The sequence below is a fragment of the Emys orbicularis genome, chromosome 4, assembly GCF_028017835.1.
Source record: "Emys orbicularis isolate rEmyOrb1 chromosome 4, rEmyOrb1.hap1, whole genome shotgun sequence".
In the NCBI taxonomy this organism is placed as follows: domain Eukaryota; kingdom Metazoa; phylum Chordata; order Testudines; family Emydidae; genus Emys; species Emys orbicularis.
The window spans coordinates 89,284,815-89,306,600 of record NC_088686.1 but is presented as its reverse complement, the minus strand read 5'-3'; the positions used below and the strand labels follow the sequence as shown (position 1 = coordinate 89,306,600).

At 40.3% G+C, this 21,786-nt stretch overlaps 1 protein-coding gene across 2 annotated transcripts in view; it reads right to left on the bottom strand.

Annotated features, from left to right (window-relative positions):
* ANO5 (anoctamin 5) overlaps positions 1 to 21,786 on the bottom strand; it is a 94,711-nt gene that overhangs the window by 58,577 nt on the left and 14,348 nt on the right. Inside the window, exons 2-3 of one of the 2 annotated variants that reach the window (XM_065403062.1) lie at positions 5,857 to 5,901; positions 2,736 to 2,806 (exon numbers count right to left, since the gene is read on the bottom strand). In XM_065403062.1, coding sequence (XP_065259134.1) covers positions 2,736 to 2,806; positions 5,857 to 5,901 — 116 coding nt within the window. The remainder of the gene's footprint in view (positions 1 to 2,735; positions 2,807 to 5,856; positions 5,902 to 21,786) is intronic. The other variant, XM_065403063.1, reaches the window with a different exon arrangement.

Here is a 21,786-nt window from a genome sequence, read left to right as displayed (position 1 = left end):
AAACTTCCCTTCTAACTCCAAAAATTTGGACTGTTTTTCTTTTGTGCCCTTTTCTCCTCTATTTCTGAAGTTAAAGAATTGGAAAGCAATAAAGTCAGTGATTCTCTGCTGCCTCACAATTTGTGTCATCAATTGCACCCGTGAAAAGTGATGTAAAATGCTACCAAATTGGAATGGTAGCATTTTACATTCACTTTCCACCATCTTTGCACTCATCTAAGTGACGAGATAGGATAAAATGCATCAGAGAATCAGGCTCATTATAACTTAAATCAGCTCTGTTTGTCACTTGTTTGAGTGCTTTAGAGTTATTTATGTATATCTTGGAGATTTAAGGATAACCGAGGTAAGATCCCCTGAGCGTCTGCCAAGCAGTCTATTTACAAAGATTAACGTTGGACGCGACTGGTAGGCAGGGTTATATTCTAATCCATGCTATGATTGCATCCAGTCTCAGATGACAGACCCATAGAAAGCAATTTGAAACACTGTCCTCCCTACTGCAGCTATTTACAAGAATTCCTGTCCTTTCCTCCCCAATCGGCTGTTTTCTGGCAACTGCTAAGATCTTCTTCTCCCATTGCACTGAAGGCATACTGAGAGATTCAGGGAATTTAGTGCCTGTCATTTGAAAACTACTGGTCTGAATTTAAGAAAGGGCACGTTCTGCACAATATCAAACCCCCATAAACACTGTGAATTAGAAAGTTCCACTCAAATGTTACCGGGCTTGCATCCTGCTTGGGAGAGACTGAGAAAAGAAGCAGATCAAGCAAGACTCCCCCGCCCCCCAAATAAAGTACCCAGTGAAATGAGAGGGGAAGAAATAGGGAAGTAATGTCAAAGTAGGTCACAAATGCAGGGAGATTGGAAAAATAAGAACAGAGTGGGTAAGAAAGAAAAAATAAATATTGTAGATTTTTGTTGCCAGATGAGCTTCTGAGTTGTTTTTTATTTTATTTTTTGAGCTGTTTATAGTTTTGTTTTGTGTTTTTAATTAAATCATCCTTTGATAAAAGTACTGGTATAAATTACAGGGGGAAAATCACTCCATACGAATGCAACCCCTCCCTCAAATAAACCAAAACCAAATGAGATTATCCTTTCATAATAAAACCTAAAATCTAACAGCTCATCTTGATGACTGTCCAAAAACAAACCCATAGGTTACTCTTCCACAGCGATCATGGGTTGGTCATGCTGTCCCTGTAATGTGCACCTCTGGGTACGTCCAGACTACCCGCCGTATCAGCGGGTAGCGATCGATTTATCGGGGATCACGATATATCGATCCCCGAACGCGCTCCCCGTCGACTCCGGAACTCCACCGGAGCAAGCGGCGGTAGCGGAGTCGACAGGGGAGCCGCGGCCGTCGATCTCGCACCGTGAGGACGGGAGGTAAGTCAGAATAAGATATGTCGACTTCAGCTACGATATTCCCGTAGCTGAAGTTGCGTATCTTACATCGAAGGTGTAGACCAGGCCTCTGTTCCCTTCCAAACAAAACAGACAGCCCAAGGGGAGTGATGTTTTGATATGCTTGCAAACTAAACCAAATCAAAGCTGATAGGTCTAATGTAAGGAGTATGCTGTCTTCTCATTTCTCCTTTAATGTTATGATTTAATTCCTTTCTCTAAACCCCTTTGCATTGTGCCTTTAAGTGGGACCATTAATATTTTCCTACTGTAACAATTTTTGAGGGACCAGTGCAAAGAAAATGGAAGCAACTCTGTGTAAGCCTTTTAGTGATAGGAACAGAGATTTCACCACCTAAATGGTTTAGCAGTAGTAGCAAAAGGCCTATCAATGCCCAAAGTTTGAAGGATATTGTTTCAGCTTAGTAGCTCATAGCAAGCATGTGAATATATTCCTAGGGCACATATTTCTGTTGCTGTGACACCTGAAACTCTTGGGGGATTAGATGTCCCAAGCATCCCCTAAAAATCATTAAACCATTATAAAAAATGAATGTCATCTTCAATATTGTCTTTTTAGATTTTTTTTTAAACCTGAATTAAAAAATAGGGAACATACACTTCCCTCTCTTTAAGTAAACAATGTACTGTATATACTTAAATGAGATACTGTGAGCTTTGTTAAACAAATTATATCTTTTGTTATTTCATTACATGGAACTGTACACCATTATACTGAACAGATGGGCTCACATGTCCAAATTAGACAATTTCCTTTATCCTTTTCATAACCAAGTTCAATAGCTGTATCTCAAATAATTCCTAGGGCACAGGAATGCAAATATGCCTTTTGTCTCTTTAACAGGCCAATATCATAAGGTTTTGTAACATATAGCAATGTGCTGTGTTATCCTGTGTTGTGCTTATACAGAAACATTGTGTTTTCCCAATTGCCAAGACACTGCACTGTGGTTCTCATTTCAGATTGATATTGGAAATACTTACAGTTGAAATTGCACGCCATATTTTTAATGTTGATATACTGTAACACTCTTTTGCAAGATTCAATATATAATCATGCTATGTACAGGAACAATATTAAGGTAGGATTTGCTCATCACAAAACCAGTGAAGGAAGAAAGTGTTTGCATAGATAATATTATAAGTATTTAAATCAGGTTAGACAAACTAATGTCAATACATCTAAAGCCATACTATTAATCCAGATTAATTCCATCTCCCAAAGCGGTGCTCCCCTTCCTGTCTACAACTGATGTACACAAACTTGAAAAGTGAATGGCACATATCCTGTATCTTACCTCAGAGTTGCTTGGAAGTTCTGATTCTGTGTTTGAAATAGTTTCACACAAAGGTCCATTGCTATCTTCCCCTAAAGGGTGCAGGGAAAAAAAAAAATCACATCAAAATATGTATTTCCTATTTAAAACCTTTTTATATTTGAAAGTGTAAGTGAAGCAAAAATTCAATGCATCAAGCTAAAAATACTAATTTTACATTAAAAAAAATCAAAAGCCAAAGCTGGGAAATAGTTGTACTTCTCAACAACAACCAGAAACTTCCTTCACAGATGATTCCTGTAGCCTCGGAGACAAAATACTCCAAGTGTTGTGCTCAAGTTCCACTAGCTCGTTGTAACCTTGCAGTCACAGAAATAAATTTAACTCTGATAAATGAATGTCAGAAATCTCAGAAGATAAAATCCATTCTTGCATGGAATGTCTAATAGGATCATATCTATAAGGGTCACACATTGAGAACCCTGCTGCCTGAGTTCTGAAAATTCAATTTTCCCTGAGGATGTTAGCTAGAAATTGAAATTGGCCTGTCATTGTTGGGGAATCAATAGAGTACAGCTCTGAAACTTCACAAGAGGTCTTTTTGAATCACAGATGCCTGTGTAATGGAGATATGGCGAGAGACTCAGGAGGGGTAACTACAGCTCAGATTACCAAACTCCTTGTTTAAAAAAAAAGGAAAAGGGACTTCATGGTGTTACTTTGACAGCAGCACTGATCGCTAGCATTACCTACCACATGTATACTCAGCCCACAATACTAGTGCTTGGTGTTGATATCACTGTCATCTATCGCACCCACACCTGTGATTGAACTAGAATACCAGAATGACTGACTGCCTCTCCTTGCTAGATGCTCTGCAAGGGCAGAGTTAATAAATATCACTATGGAGTTAGGGTTTATATTGGCTTTAACTCTAATAAGGAGGCTGTGGACTCTGTCCCTGTTTGAGTTTTTTTCTTTTATTAATGTTTAAAGGTTGCTGACATGTCAACTTTTTTATTATATTCAGGTTTCATTCTAAAAAAATAATAAAATACATTTTATAGAATTTCCTTGTATTAAGAAAAAAAAATGTAGGAAAATAGTGTGTGTTCCACATTCTGCTACTATGAAACTGTTTAGTCATATAGTGAAACAAGTATTCACTATAGGGTTGAAGTGTTGTCAATTCAGCCTTTCACTTTTACAAAGAGGCATTCTTGCACAAGGTTAACAAGACGGTTTGTTTTTGGCTGTCCATGGAAAAATATGCCTTTAAAAGAAACAAGAGAAATAAGAGAATTATTTGATCCACACATTGGAGCATTTATAGAGAGGGAAGATCATCATCATTTCCCTCCATTTCCAAGAACATAGATGTGCACAGGGTCTGATTTTCAGAGGTGCTGAGCACTTGTAACTCCCATTCATTTGAATTTAGCTGTGGGGGCTTAGCACATCTAAAATCAAGCCTATGCATTTTACCAGAAGCGCTTGAAGAAACACACAGACAAACATGTATTTCACTGAGTTGCTCTACAAGACGGAACGACAATTCACATCAAGTGCTGCATTATCAGCCTTTTTCCTTTCCACAAACTGTTCCAAATCTCAGTGTTGGTTTATTTGTGTATTTTTTTTCCTCACTAGTGTAAACCAAGTAACAAATCTATTACACTTATAGTGCCTGCAAACGTATCCATATCTGATTACAAAATCTCATCTGGCACTCATCTGGTTTTCTCCAAAAGTTATGATAAGCAAGTCAGGGTAAAAATAAATTCTTTACTTTATCTTTAAGAGCAAACTTAATGCTCTTAAAGTAATGTGTGTCCATTTAAGCTTGTTTCTAAAATATATTCTTTATATTTTCACCATCTAAGGTGAGGAGATACTAAACAACGGATACATTAATTTACTATAACATCCCGAAGCTTCCCCATAAAACGTTATCTGAGACTTGGTCTACACTCAACATTTAGGTCGACATAGCTATGTCAGGCAGGGGTGTAAAAAATCCAACCTACCCCCAGTGTATATGCAGCTATGTCAATGGAAGAATGCTGCCACTGACCGAGTCACTGTCATTCAGGGAGGTGTTGTTCCCACAGTGTTGGTGCAAGCTATGTCTATACGATTCAGTTATGCCAGCATAGTTAAATTTGCAGTTACATATTTGCACAATTTGCACATACAAATATGGTTTGTGTACCCATATTTGGAGATCTGCACATGCACGTTTGTTGATGCAAATTTACAGGCCAAGTGTTAAGGCATCCTTGAAAATTCAGCTCAGGAGTAATAGGATTATTTTCTTCCTTTCATATCCCACTATCCCTTAGGTACCACTTTGAGTACTAGCCAAAACTGTGCTCTTCTCAAAATAGAGGTTCATAATTCCTGTGGTGAATATTTGTTTCAAAACAATAACCCTAGATTTTCAGAAGTATAGACAAGGAAAAAGGCTTCAGCGCTGACGTTTTAATTCAGTACATCTTCAGCACAGCACAAATACTCAACACACAACAGAAAACAGACCTGCACTTAACATGAGAGGCATGTCACAAAAAAGGACATTTGACTGCTTGATAGTTGTTGATAACAAGTAATTAGTATTCTTATATTTGTCCCATTTATTTGAAAAACAAAGCTGTTCATATCACAAAATACCTAAAGAAAGCTGGAACTTTAGACAATGACAGTCTGGGATGAAAGCCTTACAATTTTTAATCATGTTGTATTATCATGAATGTAGAACAGGAGAGTTTAACGTTAAATTCAAGGGAAACTATAACTCAGAATTGTAATATTGAACTGACCTATCAGTAATGTAGCTGATTACATATGCTGGGAGTGAAAAGAGTTCTATCTGTATTTGGCAGTATTTGCATTTAAAAAAAAGTGTCTTTCCTCAATAGTATTAATAAGGACAATCTCTATTTCCAATCAAGAATTTACATTAGAATGTATGAGGTACATATTATAAATTTAACATGGTTCCATGTATCTCACTGAGCTATGATCTGGTTTTATGAAATATCTATGACACAACTGATCTAAATTCCAAATGTGAACAAAGAGAGAAACTAAAAGATGACACACAAAAAAAGAGAACAAGGCACATTGCTGGTTAGTACAATACCTGCTGACCTTGATGGCTTGAACTTGGTGAGAACTGCAATATTATCTTTAAGGGAAAAAACATTACAATAAGAACCAAAATCCTGAAAGTCACATCCATTTTATATCATGATACAGTTAGTACAGACCTCTCCTGTTGCAGCAGACAAAGCTGCCATAACCAGAACAAGCCATTAGAGATAAAGGGTTATCAACTGAGCAAACAGCATGATTTTTATAAGACTCCCTCCTAAAATAAAAATCTCTAGTGTACATTTTTGTCCTTCACCCTCTTACACAAGCATCTTATTCAGCAGCCTAAAACAGCATGACAGCCACAACAGCAAGAAAAGGACAGTCACATCTGCAGTAAACATTACTTCCGCTTGCCAAAGATGACAAAAGAGAATGCATTTTTCCACACATACAGAGTACAACCGCAGCAGAGGCCCTGTTTTGCTGTTCAACATTGATTGTCTAATAAAAGTAAACAGAGATCTAAAATGACTGTAGATTCAGAGGAGTATGCAATGAACACATCTATTGGAAAATAAATAGACTCATTCACCTTACAATGCAGAATTCAAGCACATAAATTGCTGTCAGCCTTTGCAATGGCTCAAATAATCACAGGATAAACTACATCTATAGAAATCCACTCTAGAAAGATAAGGACACGTTTCCACATTTAAATATGAGTAAATGTTATTGCCGCTCCATAGTCAGCAACATGGGGTTTCTGAAAGAAATGCCTTCCCACTACGACCACTGTCTCTGATGTCTCTTCAATTGGATACATAATTGAGGCTAAATTTTTCAAAAGCACCTGAGTGATTTAGGACCCTACATCTCATTGTAAGTCAATGAGACTTATGAAAACGGGACTTAGACACTTGAAAATGTTACCCCTGAATCACTATACTCCCTCCCATGGCCAAAACTGTCAGTTTGGTTGTACAAGCAGCCATTGTTTGCAGGAGGTGATAGTAGAAATGTATTGCCAACCAAATCCCAGGGCGTATTTCATTATCTATATGTATGCACACCCATAGAATTTCAGGTTCTTTCCACTTCAGTCACATCCCAGGACAATCAGACTGCTGTAAAATAGCCCATATATAAGTCAACAGTAGGAATAGAATGTGGAGGGCATAGAGCTGCTTTGACACTTTTGTTGGTTTTTAGACAACTTACTGTATATAAAAATAAGGGATTTATTCACTAGGGAGATCAGGTAATATTTTTATTATAAATGTGCAAAATTTCTTAAGTAATTACAGTACAGGACATTAGACATAGCATTCTACATCTTTACTGGAATTACACAAAAGGTCTTCCTTATGTGTGCCAGGCAAAAAAGAAATACAGTAACAAGTAAAAACCCAAAATAAAAGCAATTGCATTTCACATATCTGCATCTAAGAAATGGATTTTTTAGATAATTCAGTGTTTCAAAAACCCAAATATTGGCTTTCTTCTAAAATCTACCTACTCTTCTTAGATCCATCTCATTCCAGAAAGATCACGGACAAAATCCTCAATGGTTTAGACAGCGGTATACTCATATATTTTCTACGTCATCAATAAAGTACTCTTCCAATGACCAACAGGTGAGAGAGTGCAGTGTGGCTGGTAGTCACACATTTGAAAAAGCAGATACATGGGCAGGAGACTAAATGAATGCACTAGACTTAATATGATAACATGGTGAAACCAGGTAAATTCACTCTCATGGCAGGGAGACCCAGCATAGATGGCAGAATATGTTTTTAATTAGCAAGTAAAAAAACAAATGCAAGATAAGAAAATCAAGGAAAAGCATCATAAAATGTAATCTGTTCATTTACCCTGACATGTGTAGTTCAACTGTATTTATAAAGCTTCACAATATACTAGTATACATATGCAATGTATTTTGAAAAAGCAATGAAGCCTTAGTAAGGCAAGACCTCACTGCAGTTATGAACTACACCTCTACCCCGATATAACGCAACCCGATATAACACGAATTCAGATATAACGCGGTAAAGCAGTGCTCCGGGGGGGCAGGGCTGCGCACTCGGGCGGATCAAAGCAAATTCGATATAACGCAGTTTCACCTATAACGCAGTACGATTTTTTGGCTCCCAAGGACAGCATTATATTGGGGTAGAGGTGTATTACATCTTTTCTGAGAAATGAGATGAACTCCATAGGACTAGTGCTACTGCTAGTGCTAGCCTGTGCAAAGTGTAAGCGAGGGACACTACCTTCACCCCCTCCACACTAGCCAGCTGGTCAGCTTCAGAAATGAACATGCTCTGCACTCTGTTTAAGGATGAAATGGCAGCTTTGCTCCCTCAAAGCTCCATAAGATATAATGGGTCAGACCCTGGACTCAATAAGGCTCTGACCGTTCTACGTACCCTTAACTCTGGCATAACCGGGAATTCTCCTGTCACAGGCCACATCACCTTCCTGCCCTACTGTCAAGAGCATACTTACAGGCAGGGACATGACCAGAGTGATGCAGCACTCTACCTGTCTTCACCTGCAATAGAGACCTTTGAGGGAAGGTGTGGCCAGGCATAATTTAGAATAGCCAGAAGTGGGGAAGCATAAAGGTGATTTGAAGGCCTCTTTTCCTTCATCTCCTATCACCCTGACTCATCTGCATCAAGTGAAGTCTTTAGCACAGCTGAGAATCTAGCCCAATGCATCCTCACAGCTCCACTTCACTCCAACCTGGGGCACTGTCTCAGAGGCACAATTAATCCCTACAAAGTTAAGAGAATTACCAGTAAGCTAAAAGTAAGCAAAAAGCTCTTAGTGCCATGTGCAAGCAGCCATAATTTTATTTTACAAAGATACTTTTTTCACTTTCCTATTGGTAACATGGATAAGTTAATATCAACAATGTTACTTAACCCTAATTAATCCTCATAGTTCTCCTGGGAAGTACATTTGTATTATTATCCTCAATTTACAGATGAGTAGACTGTGGCAGAGAGGTAAATGACTGCCCTAAGCCTACAAAGAAAGAGATGCTCAAAACCAGGATTAAGATGCAAGAGCTCCTGATTCCCAGTCCTGTGCTCAGACCTCATCACCTTCTATCAGAAATAACATATGGAAATAATAATACAGGTAAGCCTTGGGACTACTGTCAAGGTAGGCTGCCTTTTATACCTGTTAACTTTAACAGTTAGTTAACTGCCCTTTCCAGTTATCAAAAAACTGCTGGATAAAACATTAGTCTAGTTGCCATATTGATTTGTGAACGTTTAGGGTTTGGGGCAAAACACAGAAGTATGTACACACAATATCTGCCACCCCAGATGCTACCCACTGGACCATCTAATGCAATATCTTGTCTCTGGTCATAATCAGTGTGACGAGTTTGGTCACAGAGACCCCCTTGAGACTGTCATGTGACATGCTGAGATTACCTCTGAGCCCGTTTTCACTGCCAGCTTGGGACTCCAGGACCCTGCCTTGTTGAGACAGACACGCTAGCCTGCAGCCAAAAACTGCTCAGCAGGTCACCTATCTCCAGCACCCAGACACCCAGTTCCCAATGGGATCAAAACCCCAAATAAATCCGTTTTACTCTGTATAAAGCTTATAGAGGGTAAACACATAAATTGTCCGCCCTCTATAACACTGAAAGAGAGATATGCACAGCTGTTTGCTCCCCCAGGTATTAATCACTTACTCTGGGTTTACTCATAGACTTTAAGGTCAGAAGGGACCATTATGATCGGCTCGTCCAGTCTGACCTCCTGCACAACGCAGGCCACAGAATCTCACCCACCCACTCCTGTAAGAAACAAAAGTAATTTTATTAAGTATAAAAAGTAGGATTTAAGTGGTTTGAAATAATAATAGACAGAACAAAGTAAGTTACCAAGCAAAATAAAACAAAACATGCAAGTCTAAGCCTAATACATTAAGAAACGGATTACAGATAAAATCTCACCCTCAGATGTTCCAATAAGCTTCTTTCACAAACTAGACTCCTTCCTAATCTGGGCCCAATCCTTTCCCATGTACAGTCCTTGTTAGTTGAAGCTCTGGTGGTAACTGAGGGATTTCTCATGACTGGCAGCCTCCTTTGTTCTGTTCCACTCCCTTTTATATCTTTGGCACAAGATGGGAATCTTTTGTCTCTCTTTGGGTTCCCACCCTTCCTTCTAAATGGAAAAGCACCAGGTCTGAGATGGGTTCCAGTATCATGTGACATGTTCACATGTCCTGTGAGACTTCATTACTCACTGGCTGGCACACACTTATACAGTGTTCTTTACTTACAAGCAAACAGAGCCATTTACAACCAATTGTCCTAGTCAATGGGAGCCATCAAGCTTCCAAACCACCATTAATGGCCCACACTTTGCATAATTACAATAGGACTTCAGAGTTATACTTCATATTTCTAGCTTCAGATACAAGAATGATACATACATACAAATAGGATGAACACACTCAGTAGATTATAAGCTTTGTAATGATACCTTACAAGAGATCTTTTGCATAAAGCATATTCCAGTTACATTATATTCACAATCATAAGCATAAGAACATAAGAATGGCCTTTGGGTCAGACCAAAGTCCATCCAGCCCAGTATCCTGTCTACATAGAGTGACCCATGCCAGGTGTCCCAGAGGGAGTAAACCTAATGATCAAATGATCTCTCTCCTGCCATCCATCTCCACCCTCTGACAAACAGAGGCTAGGGACACCATTCCTTACCCATCCTGGCTAATAGCCATTAATGGACTTAACCTCCATGAATTTATCTAGTTCTCTTTTAAACCCTGTTATAGTCCTAGCCTTCACAACCACCTCAGGCAAGGAGCTCCACAGGTTGACTGTGCACTGTGTGAAGAAGAACTTCTTTTTATTTGTTTTAAACCTGCTGCCCCTTAATTTCATTTGGTGGCCTCTAGTTCTTATATTATGGGAACAAGTAAATAACTTTTCCTTATTCACTTTCTCCACACCACTCATGATTTTATATACCTCTATCATATCCCCCCTTGTATCCTCTTTTCCAAGCTGAAAAGTCCTAGCCTCTTTAGTCTCTCCTCATATGGGACCCGTTACAAACTCCTAATCATTTTAGTTGCCCTTCTCTGAACCTTTTCTAATGCCAGTATATCTTTTTTGAGATGAGGAAACCACATCTGTACACAGTATTCAAGATGTGGGCGTACCATGGATTTATATAAGGGCAATAACATATTCTCCGTCTTTTTCTTTATCCCTTTTTTATTGATTCCTAACATCCTGTTTGCTTTTTTGACTGCCTCTGCACACTGCGTGGACGTCTTCAGAGAACTATCCACGATGACTCCAAGATCTCTTTCCTGATTAGTTGTAGCTAAATGAGCCCCCATCATAATGTATTTATAGTTGGGGTTATTTTTTCCAATATGCATTTCTTTACATTTATCCACATTAAATTTCATTTGCCATTTTGTTGCCCAATCACTTAGTTTTGTGAGATCTTTTTGAAGTTCTTCACAGTCTGCTTTGGTCTTAACTATCTTGAGCAGTTTAGTATCATCTGAAAACTTTGCCACCTCACCTTTCTCCAGATCATTTATGAATAAGTTGAATAGGATTGGTCCTAGGACTGACCCTTAGGGAACACCACTAGTTACCCCTCTCCATTCTGAAAATTTACCATTTATTCCTACCCTTTGTTCCCTGTCTTTTAACCAGTTCTCAATCCAGGAAAGGATCTTCCCTCTTATCCCATGACAACTTAATTTACATAAGAGTCTTTGGTGAGGGACCTTGTCAAAGACTTTCTGGAAATCTAAGTACACTATGTCCACTGGATCCCCCTTGTCCACATGTTTGTTGACCCCTTCAAAGAACTCTAATAGATTAGTAAGATATGATTTCCCTTTACAGAAACCATGTTGACTTTTGCCCAACAATTCATGTTCTTCTATGTGTCTGACAATTTTATTCTTTACTATTGTTTCAACTAATTTGCCCAGTACTGACGTTAGACTTACCGGTCTGTAATTGCTGGGATCACCTCTAGACCCCTTTTTAAATATTGGTGTTACATTAGCTATCTTCCAGTCACTGGGTACAGAAGCTGATTTAAAGGACAGGTTACAAACCATAGTTAACAGTTCCGCAATTTCACCTTTGAGTTCTTTCAGAACTCTTGGGTGAATGCCATCTGGTCCCGGTGACTTGTTACTGTTAAGTTTATCAATTAATTCCAAAACCTCCTCTAGTGACACTTCCTCATATTTGTCACCTACAAAGGACGGCTCAGGTTTGGGAATCTACCTAACATCCTCAGCCATGAAAACTGAAGCAAGAATTCATTTAGTTTCTCCGCAATGACTTTATCGTCTTTAAGTTCTCCTTTTGTATCTCAATTGTCCAGGGGCACCAGTGGTTGTTTAGCAGGCTTCCTGCTTCTGATGTACTTAAAAAACATTTTGTTATTATTTCCATAAAACATATGGAGTGCAATGTCACAATCAGTACTTGATGTTTCAGAGAAAAGGGAAACAATGTATCTAGGATGAAATAATTGCGTTTTACTAGACTCCCTAGCCATCATCATGCTCAACTAGTGAGACAGAATGTTATCCTAGAAGGTCTCTGAGGTAACAGCCTTACCAAATCCTACTCATTGTTCTAGTTGCATGGCCTGTTCTGACACAAAAAGTAAATTAAAATTCACATCATGATAACCTACCACTGAGTCAATGAATTACTTATCAAGAGGTTTTCTTGTGTGCGGTAAGGATCACAGTGGAATCTGTGCCATACTTACCAGTGAGTCATGGTCTGACTAATTTCTATCTTTGACCCAGGCATCTGATTCAGCATTGTCACTCAAAAAGACAGGCATGCCCAACAAACATTGCTCAGGTTTAAGGTCACTAGAAAATCATTAACATAAATGTTTATAGGAAAACCAGATGCACAGAAATCATGCAATAAATGCTAACTCCACAATTCTGAGTACTGAGAGAGAGAGAAAAAAACATTACTGGCTAATACAAAGATGTAATGAAATAGCCACAATCAAAAGAATACTGACAACCAGTTAGGGCCCCAATATGTACCTTCCTTTAAAGAGGGTCAATCAAACGTAGCATCCTTTTATTATAAATATCTTTAAAAATACTATTGGGATAGACTGTGACTCTGAGTATTTGCCTGCAAAAGAAGATCCCGGGCCCCCTTTCACAGGCTACCTGGACTTTGGATCCAGGTGCATAGCAGGTAGGTCACCCCGGACCTCTAGAGCAGGTGGGCTGGGAGAGGTGGATCTCTGACTCCATTCAGCATGCTGACCAGCATACTTAAGTTAATGTGGGGAGTGTTGCAACTTGTTGCTTGCATAAGCAATAAATTACTATCTGAATCTCTGCAAGGGGGAAGCAGAGAGTGAATTGTGCCTCTGAAGCATGTCTCTGAGACACAATGCCTCCCTGGATTACTCCTAACTGGTGGTTTACACACATTCAGAGCTGTGCCTAAATACACAATCTATTTCTTAGTAGATTTAAAAAACATTGTTTGAGTTCCTAGTGATGTCAACATGATTTATTATGTTTGTCTTGCTGGGCATAGAGTCAAGCTTACCCTGGTACAGCTTCACAGAAATCAATAGAGTTATGGATGAATTTAGCCCTTTAACTTAAGCATGTGTCCCCAAACTCAATTACACATGCACACACAGAAACTAAGGTACTGGATCTACTCTCCTTAAGTAATTTTTTTTATATAAATCATACTGTTCAGCCCTAAAAGCTACTGCACATCCACTGTATGAGCAATCATCAGGGCCGGCTCTAGGCACCAGCAAACCAAGCACGTGCTTGGGGCGGCACATTTTCAGGGGCGGCATTTCGGCCATCTTTTTGTTATTGTTGTTGCTTCGGACAGCAAAAGCCTAGAGCCGACCCTGGCATCAGCAGCGCGGGGAGCACCCTGGGGCCTGCGATTCGCACCGTGGGGGAGCAGCGCCTGCACCTTGTGGCTGGGCCGGGCAGGCTCCGAGTGGGGAACACTCGGGCTGGGGGCCGCCCCGCGGGGCACACGAGCCGCCTTCAGGTGCCGCAGGGCGGCCGCCCCCCAGCACCACAGCCGGGGCTGGGCGAAGCAGCCCGAGCCGCCCAGGGACTGCGGCAGGGCGGCCAGAAGCAGCAGCAGCGGGGCCATAGAGGGTGGGGCGCTGCCATGCAGGGCCCGTGTCCCGCTCTCCGGGGCTCCGCTCCCTCTGGGGCTACCCTGCCCCGGCTCCTCAGCCCCTTGCCGGGGCGGTCCCCTGGCTCTGCCCTCCTGGGTCCCGGCCAGTCCTGGAGGCGAGAGCCCTGGCTGGAGGGACCCTGGGCTGAGGTGCGGCCCGGGAGACCCGCTGCTTACCCCAACCCTGCCAGCGCCAGACCAGCTGGAGGCGAGGGGGGAGCAGGCGGAGTCAGCACTGGTGGGGGAGAGCCCAGGGCTGGGGTGGCAGGGGGTGCAGGTGGGGTGGGGAGAGAGAGCCCAGGGCTGGGGCGGCAGGGGGTGCGGGTGGGGGAGGGCACTGGTGGAGGTGGGGGTGAGAGCCCAGGGCTGGGGTGGGGGGCAGCCAAAAATTTTTTTGCTTGGGGCGGCAAAAAACCTAGAGCCAGCCCTGGCAATCATTATATTCTTGAAAAGCTGGCCCAATTTTCAAACTAATACATACACAGAACACAGACAGAGCAAGTAACATAGCCTCCCTTAAAGATATGATTAAGAAGCTAGCACATCTGAACTGACACTTATAAATAATCTATAATTAATAAATAATAATCCTAAGCAAATGCTAATCAGGTTTTTCTCTCTCCCTCTTTCTAGAGTTTGCAGAGAAGTCCAGTTAACACAGCAGTTAAAAATAATATAGCCTCATATAAAGGGCCCTTGTATCAAAAGAACTGAATTTCTATCAGACAATACATTAATATTGTACGTAAATAAGCTACAAGAAAATGTTATGTTTCTAAATCAGCAGAAATATAAACAAAGTGTAAGGAAGGAACTGAAATCACCTCTTATGTTCCTCATGTGAATTCATAACATAGTTGATGCAAAACCTCTCTTAACTAGAGATACCTGTTTTCCTGAGCAGCTAGGAATAAGATGCTGCTACAGACATTTACACTGGTACCATTATTTTGTAATGCAATATTAGTACTGTACTGCATGTCTCATCTCTAAAAACCAAGCCCAAATTAACTTTAAATATACTCGCTCTCTACGGTGAATGCAGGGATAAATTCTGCTCTGACATCAGTGTAAATCCAGACTAATTCCATTAGCAGAGCAGGAGTCCCCCATAGGCATCTCGGATGACTCAGGAAGAGGCCTTGAGGGTGAACATGCTGGAGCAGGAGCTGTGCCTCCTTTTCAAAGGGTGTAGCAAATGTTATCTGCTGCACTGACACTTTCATTTACAAAAAGTGCTTTATTTTTAAACTTTGCTACAAACAAGCCTCCTGAATTGTTCCAAAGAACAACGTGTTACTCAAATACAAGAAACAAAATTTACAAGAATGATAGTGTGTAACAAGGCATCAACATACAGGAGAGAGAACAAGGCCTATTCCCAGTGCTAACAAAATCTCTTTTATCATTTTAGAAAGAATGCCAAGGGCAGCTCCAACATGTTAAATTGATGCAATCCGGAACAATATGTCAGAAAGAAAAAGTCTATCATTGTGCAATGTCTTTGATCTCCTACACAGTATAAGTCAAATCTTAAAATCCTTACTCAGTTTTTAGGTCAATTTTATTCAGGAAAAATTCCCATTGTAATAAATGGGAATTTTGGCAGAGACCTTGGATTTGACCCTTTGTGTCTCTCTTTTATACCCTTTGGTATAAAAGGCATCAGCTTTGGAAATGGTCTGTTTTTAGCAAAAAACCACAAACAAGGGTCTAGTGGCACATTACTTAAATGGTATTTTAATGTGGTGCTGCTGGCAACTCTTTTCAACAGCAAACAATATTTGAATAGCTAGCAGTGCTGGGAGTTCTTTCCAATGTGGGCTATAATAAAATATCATTCTGTACATATTATACGTTACAAGTATCATCAGCTCAACATTTTGCAAAATGATACACATCTACACTGATAATCTTATCAATTACAGTTCCAAAAAGGAATATTCTAAATTGTGGTAGTTGGACATAGGGAAAACCTATAGTATTTTTAAACTGCTAGACATTTAGGTAGTATTTTAAATAAAGGGGAAACAAGATGCTGAAGAAGCCTCCCAAAGGCGGAGTGGCAAAATACCAAACACTGGAATTCCTGAAAAACCGATCTAATTCAGCATTTCAGCTGTAACAACTACTATGCACTTGTTTTCACTGTAGTGTACTGCTTACGTCTTCTATACCCTCAGGGCCAGATGTGTCCATTACTACGTATGTGGCTGCACAAGAAGAGGAAAATGCTCTGGATACCTGCTTAACTTGCACACATAGAGACATGCCAAGGACCACCCTAGTCTTTATATTCAAGAGAAGAGGTTCTGAATGAGCATGCAGCCATGATATACTGCACACTCCAAAATCCCCTGAAATCACTGGAGTTATAGTGGTGTAAAATTGAAGTAACACAGTGGTTAATTTTATTATTATTTATTATTTGTATTATACTGGTGTATAGTGGTCTCAACCTGGTGGGGGGCCCTATGCACTAGCTACTGTACAGACATAGAGTAAGTAACAATCACTGCCCCGAAGAGCTGACAGTCTTGAAGACTGTAACAGCTGGGTGTAATGAACAAGCAGAGTGAATGGGATAACAATAATAATAAGATGGTTTACACAGACTGGGTGTGTGTACCATTTGTAGGCATAATAAGATGATCAGAAGCAGTAAAGACAGAACCAGGCCCTAGATTTACTGTTCACTAGGCAAGTTTTTTGCATTTCATTCCATTTCGACATTGAAATTCAACTGGTCAATTTCACATTATATTTTTCCGCACTTTTTGGTTCTTGGGCACAAGTTTGGTGATCTATTCCATTGGTTTTCCTGACCTATCCAGAAATATGAGTAAAATCCAGGACCTCTGGAAGTCAGTGACAAAACTCCCAATGACTTCAATGAGCCAGGATTTCACCTTCTATGCTTATAATCAAAACAGCCATAACAAAAACAGAACAACACAAAATGTTTTTTGTTGTTTTGTTTTGTTTTGTTTTGTTTGGGGTTTTTGTTTTTTTTTTAAAGAATTGCATTAAAACCTTCCTATTTCTATTTGGTTTTGTAAACTCCCAATTTGGAAAACTCATGCTTTGTGCCCAAGATACTGTAACAGAGATGGGATGACTTTTGGGGAGCTGGCACTAGATCCCAGATCATCTCAGAAAAAAATCTTTCCCATCAATCAATAAGATGATTTGGGCAATGGACCATAGTCCTCAGCACTTACAGTATCTGATATAAGCATTAGTCTTTAAAACGAAGTGAAGTGATCACAGACATCCAACTTGACAATGGCCTTGAAATTGGATGTTTACTATACACGTGTCTGTTACAGTTTTTACTTGTCAGCATGATACATTTACAGAACACTACAAATTTGCCAACTCCAGGCTCTCCAATATCCTAACTCATAATTAAGAAAACCTCTTTGAGGAGCAAACCACAGGGCACTCTGTAGTTTCAAGACAGACTGTAGAAAAATTAAAGGCCTGACTATGATATATTTAGATGTGCTGCCTGCATATGTGCCCCACCTACAGTTTTCATGGCTTGATGGTGTTCTGCTCTCTTGCCAAGTATTTGATAACGCTGAAGTTCCGCAGTTATCCCTATAACCTTGCTGAGAAGGCCACGTCATCTCCTGAGATTTTGTTATAAAACTGCACCACTCCTAAAGAGATTCTTGCTTCTTAACAGAACATGCTTGGAAGCTTTTAATCAGTCACAGATACCCAAGAGGGTATACATAAAGGTTCTGACCATAATCAAGAACTCCATGCAGATTAATCAGTGTGGTAAATTAATTAAATTTTGATACTACACTGTTATGTTCATGAGTAACCCATATGCTCCTTTAAAATGTCTGTTTTCAAACTGAAGCCTGAAATTATCACCATTTACACTAGCAAGATAAAATGTGACAGCTGTTCTGGCTGAGAAAAGACTATAATTAGTTCCTTACCCTACATTTATTCTTCATCTATAGATCTGTGTGTTACTGTTACATTACAAATGCAAAAACAAACATTCCAAGGGTTGCACAGTAAGGTCCAGATTACAACTGGGGAAAAGGGCACCAGCAGACCTTTCCTCCTTGCTTACTTACTAGGGGCCAGCAACAATCAGTGGGAATTACAAGCACTCCACTAATATAGCGTTGATAGTGGTACATGGATCCCCACAGGAACTGAGGAGGAATAGGATGAAACCAGGCACAGAATCTACAACCAGAATCTAGCCCTAATATAACTGAGCGTGAAGAGGAACTCAATGGCCCAAATTTTGCTGTCAGTGACAATCAGGATCCAGACACCCCAAGGTGAGAACAGAAGGTTTAAACTCTAAAAACAAGCAGTTAAACCAACTGATTGTGTACTGTGTTATGCTACTATAAAAGTATATCAAGTAAAAAATTTTATGAACGCTTGTAATGTTCTGAACTTAATAGTCATTATGAGATATGTATATATGTTATGGTTATGAATGTATGTATACATCAGTGGTTCTAAATCCGCAGCCCAATCAGCACACAGCTGCAGCCCATGTGACATCCTCAGGGCCATACAGATTGTATATATAGTGTGTGGATGTGGTCCACATAACACAGAGAGCTGCATATCTGGCCCACAATGGTAAATAGGTTGAGAACCACTAGTATGTATCATATATAGATTGTAACTGATATAATTGTAACTGTGGTGCAGCTTCATCATCACCTCACAATAGGGCAATCAAGCAAGGAGAGGCTACCTCCCAAGGGTAAGGAATAGCTTCCATACCAGGAGAGACTAAAAAGATTAGAGCTGTTCAGCTTAGAAAAGAGAGGATTATGGGGAAATATGATAGAGGTCTATAAAATCATGAATTGTGAGGAAAAAGTGAATAGAGAAGTGTTATTTACCCTTTCACACAATAAAAAAACAGGGGTCACCCGATGAAATTAATACAAACAAAAGGAAGTACTTTTTCACACAACACAAACAAATCTGTGGAACTCATTGCCAAGGGATGTTGTAATGACCAAAAGTATAACTGGGCTCAAAAAAGAACTAGATAAGTTCATGGAGGATAGGTCCATCAATGGCTATTAGCCAAGATGGCCAGTGACGCAACCCCGTGTTCAGGGTGACTGCCAGAAGCCAGGAGCAGAAGGCAGAGTTGGATCACTCCATAATTGCCTTGTTTTCTACACTCTCCCTGAAGCTCTGGTACAAGCCACTGTCAGAGACAGGATACCAGGCAAGATGGACCATAGTCTGACCCCAGTATGGTAGCTCTTATGTTCTTTACCAGATGAAACTGACTCCCAGCACCTAGCTATTGTACAGCTCAAGAAAGAGCAACAAGAAAGCATCAAAGCACATGGAGAGAGCTTGAAACTGAAAAGAAAACCCCAGTCTTCGAAAACTAAGCAAGGAGGGAGTTTTCCCCTTTGAGTATTTACAGTGACTGAAGGGGGAAAAAACTGCAAACCGTTTTAAAATGGAAGGGGTTTGAACTGAAAATTATCCAGAAACTGAGGGACAGCCTTGAGGAGTGAAACTGTCTGTGGAACAGTAGATCCCCCCTATAGTGAGGGGGTTTTGCTGGGAAATTGTTTAAAAGCAATAGATAACTTATATTAGAAAAGGGATTTTATCTAATATGGAAGTGTAAAGTCACTATGTTTATTTTCTGTGTAACTTGTGTATGCTTGTTTTCTTATTATTTCATCTTTGAATGTGTGTTTTTTCTATTAAATAAATGTTTGTTTATTTATACCCCGAGCAGGTCTCTGGTGTGAAATCTGTGTGTACTGTGTATGCCCAAGGGAACAGATAACTGGGGGATTGGTTTCTGGTAATTAAGAACCTGGTGAGGATTGATTTGGAAACACACAGGACTGGGAGGGCTGTTGGTGTCACCCTGCAAAGAGTAACTAGGCTGGTGAAAGCCAGGGTGAAACCTTATGCTTAAGAGCTGGCTACTTGTGGCAGGGATCTGAACGATAGCCACATGGCACAAAGACACCCCGAAGCTACAGAGTAGGTGGTGACAGAGCTCCTGACCAGTTTGGGTGATCCACAAAACATCACAGTCATCCCAAAGTAAATCCAGAATAACTCCACTAAAGTCATTGAAGTTAGGCTGGATTACACCAATGTAAAAGAGAGCAGAATTTGTTCCTAACTATGCAGGCTCAGGCACCACCCAGGGCACTTCATCTTGGGAGTGAGAGGAGATGTTTCTGCTACCCGCTCTTGAGAAACACACACACAGCTGCAGGGTTACCTCCCAAAACTTATATAGAAGCCAGCCCCATCCATCTTAGCTATTTTGCAGCATCTCAGAGCATGATATCTAAATACCCACATTACAATCAGCAACACCACAAGTGGCACTAACCTGAACCCTTTGCTAGCAGCTTCAGCAGAGACCCACAACTGAGAAGGGGATATGGTAACTGGAGTACACTCTGATCCCTCCAGGTCGTTCAGTGCCAGAGCTATGCAAGGAAGCTCATGCTGTCACTCCTCACATTAAGCCTGTTCTGTGGATTCTGACAATCACTAGATTTAAATACACTTAAAAGTAAAATTAAAAAAAAATCCAGGCTGAATAGAAGGGAAGGGTTAAAAAAAAACAAAAAACCAAAGAAGTCAAACCTCAAAGTCTGACTATTGTGTGCACATCTGAAGAGATAACACACTAGAAATTCAGTAGCAATTAAACATAAGAAGCAGAAGTCAGAATTGCAGAACCTATTTCTATAGCTCAGTATTCACAGTATATGAATGGTATGATGGAGCCACGCTCAGGAAAATGAGCCTGTGTAATCCATTCACACTTTTTGGCAGATTTCTGAAATGTAATATATTACTAAGGATCATAATAAGAAGGGCTCAAGTGCTCTAGCATCTCTGTTCATAGTAATTTCTACACACTTTTGAAAATTATGAAAGAGGTAAATGTTGCCTCAATCCCAACCCAGGAGCAAAAGGCCTAAAAGCAGACCTGCTTCAGCTCTGATGTTCCACGTGTGTGTGTGGATCCATTGGCATCCTTCTCCACACATTCAACAAGGACAAGGGAGCAGCCAATGTGACAACACAGTAGTGGAATTAGTGCTCCGCAGCCTGGTAAAAGAGGACTCATAAAGTCCGCTTACACAGGCTTTTCCCGGGCGGAGGGACCCTAAAAATCAAAAAGTTACTAGAGCACTTTGTACAGAAAATTCAGTGTACCAAGATAGATCTCAAATGTGATATTCTGTGGGTGAGAAAAAGGTAGTTTCAGAAATGATGAATTCATGTTCTCTTGTTAGGAATAATGCCTGGGGTAAGTGGGGAGGGAAGGTCTGATCTAGTTCAGGATCTTCCCTCAAGATCCCACCTGCAAGACCTAGACTACATTATAAAATTGTATCATGTTCAAACACAATTGTGAAGAGTTGAGTTAGATAATACAATGCTAACCATTACTGACTCACTAGTCAGTGTAACAGGATGGTTTGCCCCATCAGCTTGAGAGCCTGAAGCTAAGCCAACCTTGATTACTGGATGAACCCCACATGAGAGGAATCAGATGATTCCTCTATAAAAGGAATCAGGTTTCGCTACTGACAGGAGGAAAGTTAGACAGGGAATAAGAAGGGGGAAGCTCACAGCAGGAAAAGAAAGCTCTCTAGGGAGGCTTAGGAGAGACTCTCAACAAACAGGGAAGGGACTGGGTAACTCAGAGAGAAATAAAGAGGTGAGGTGAGT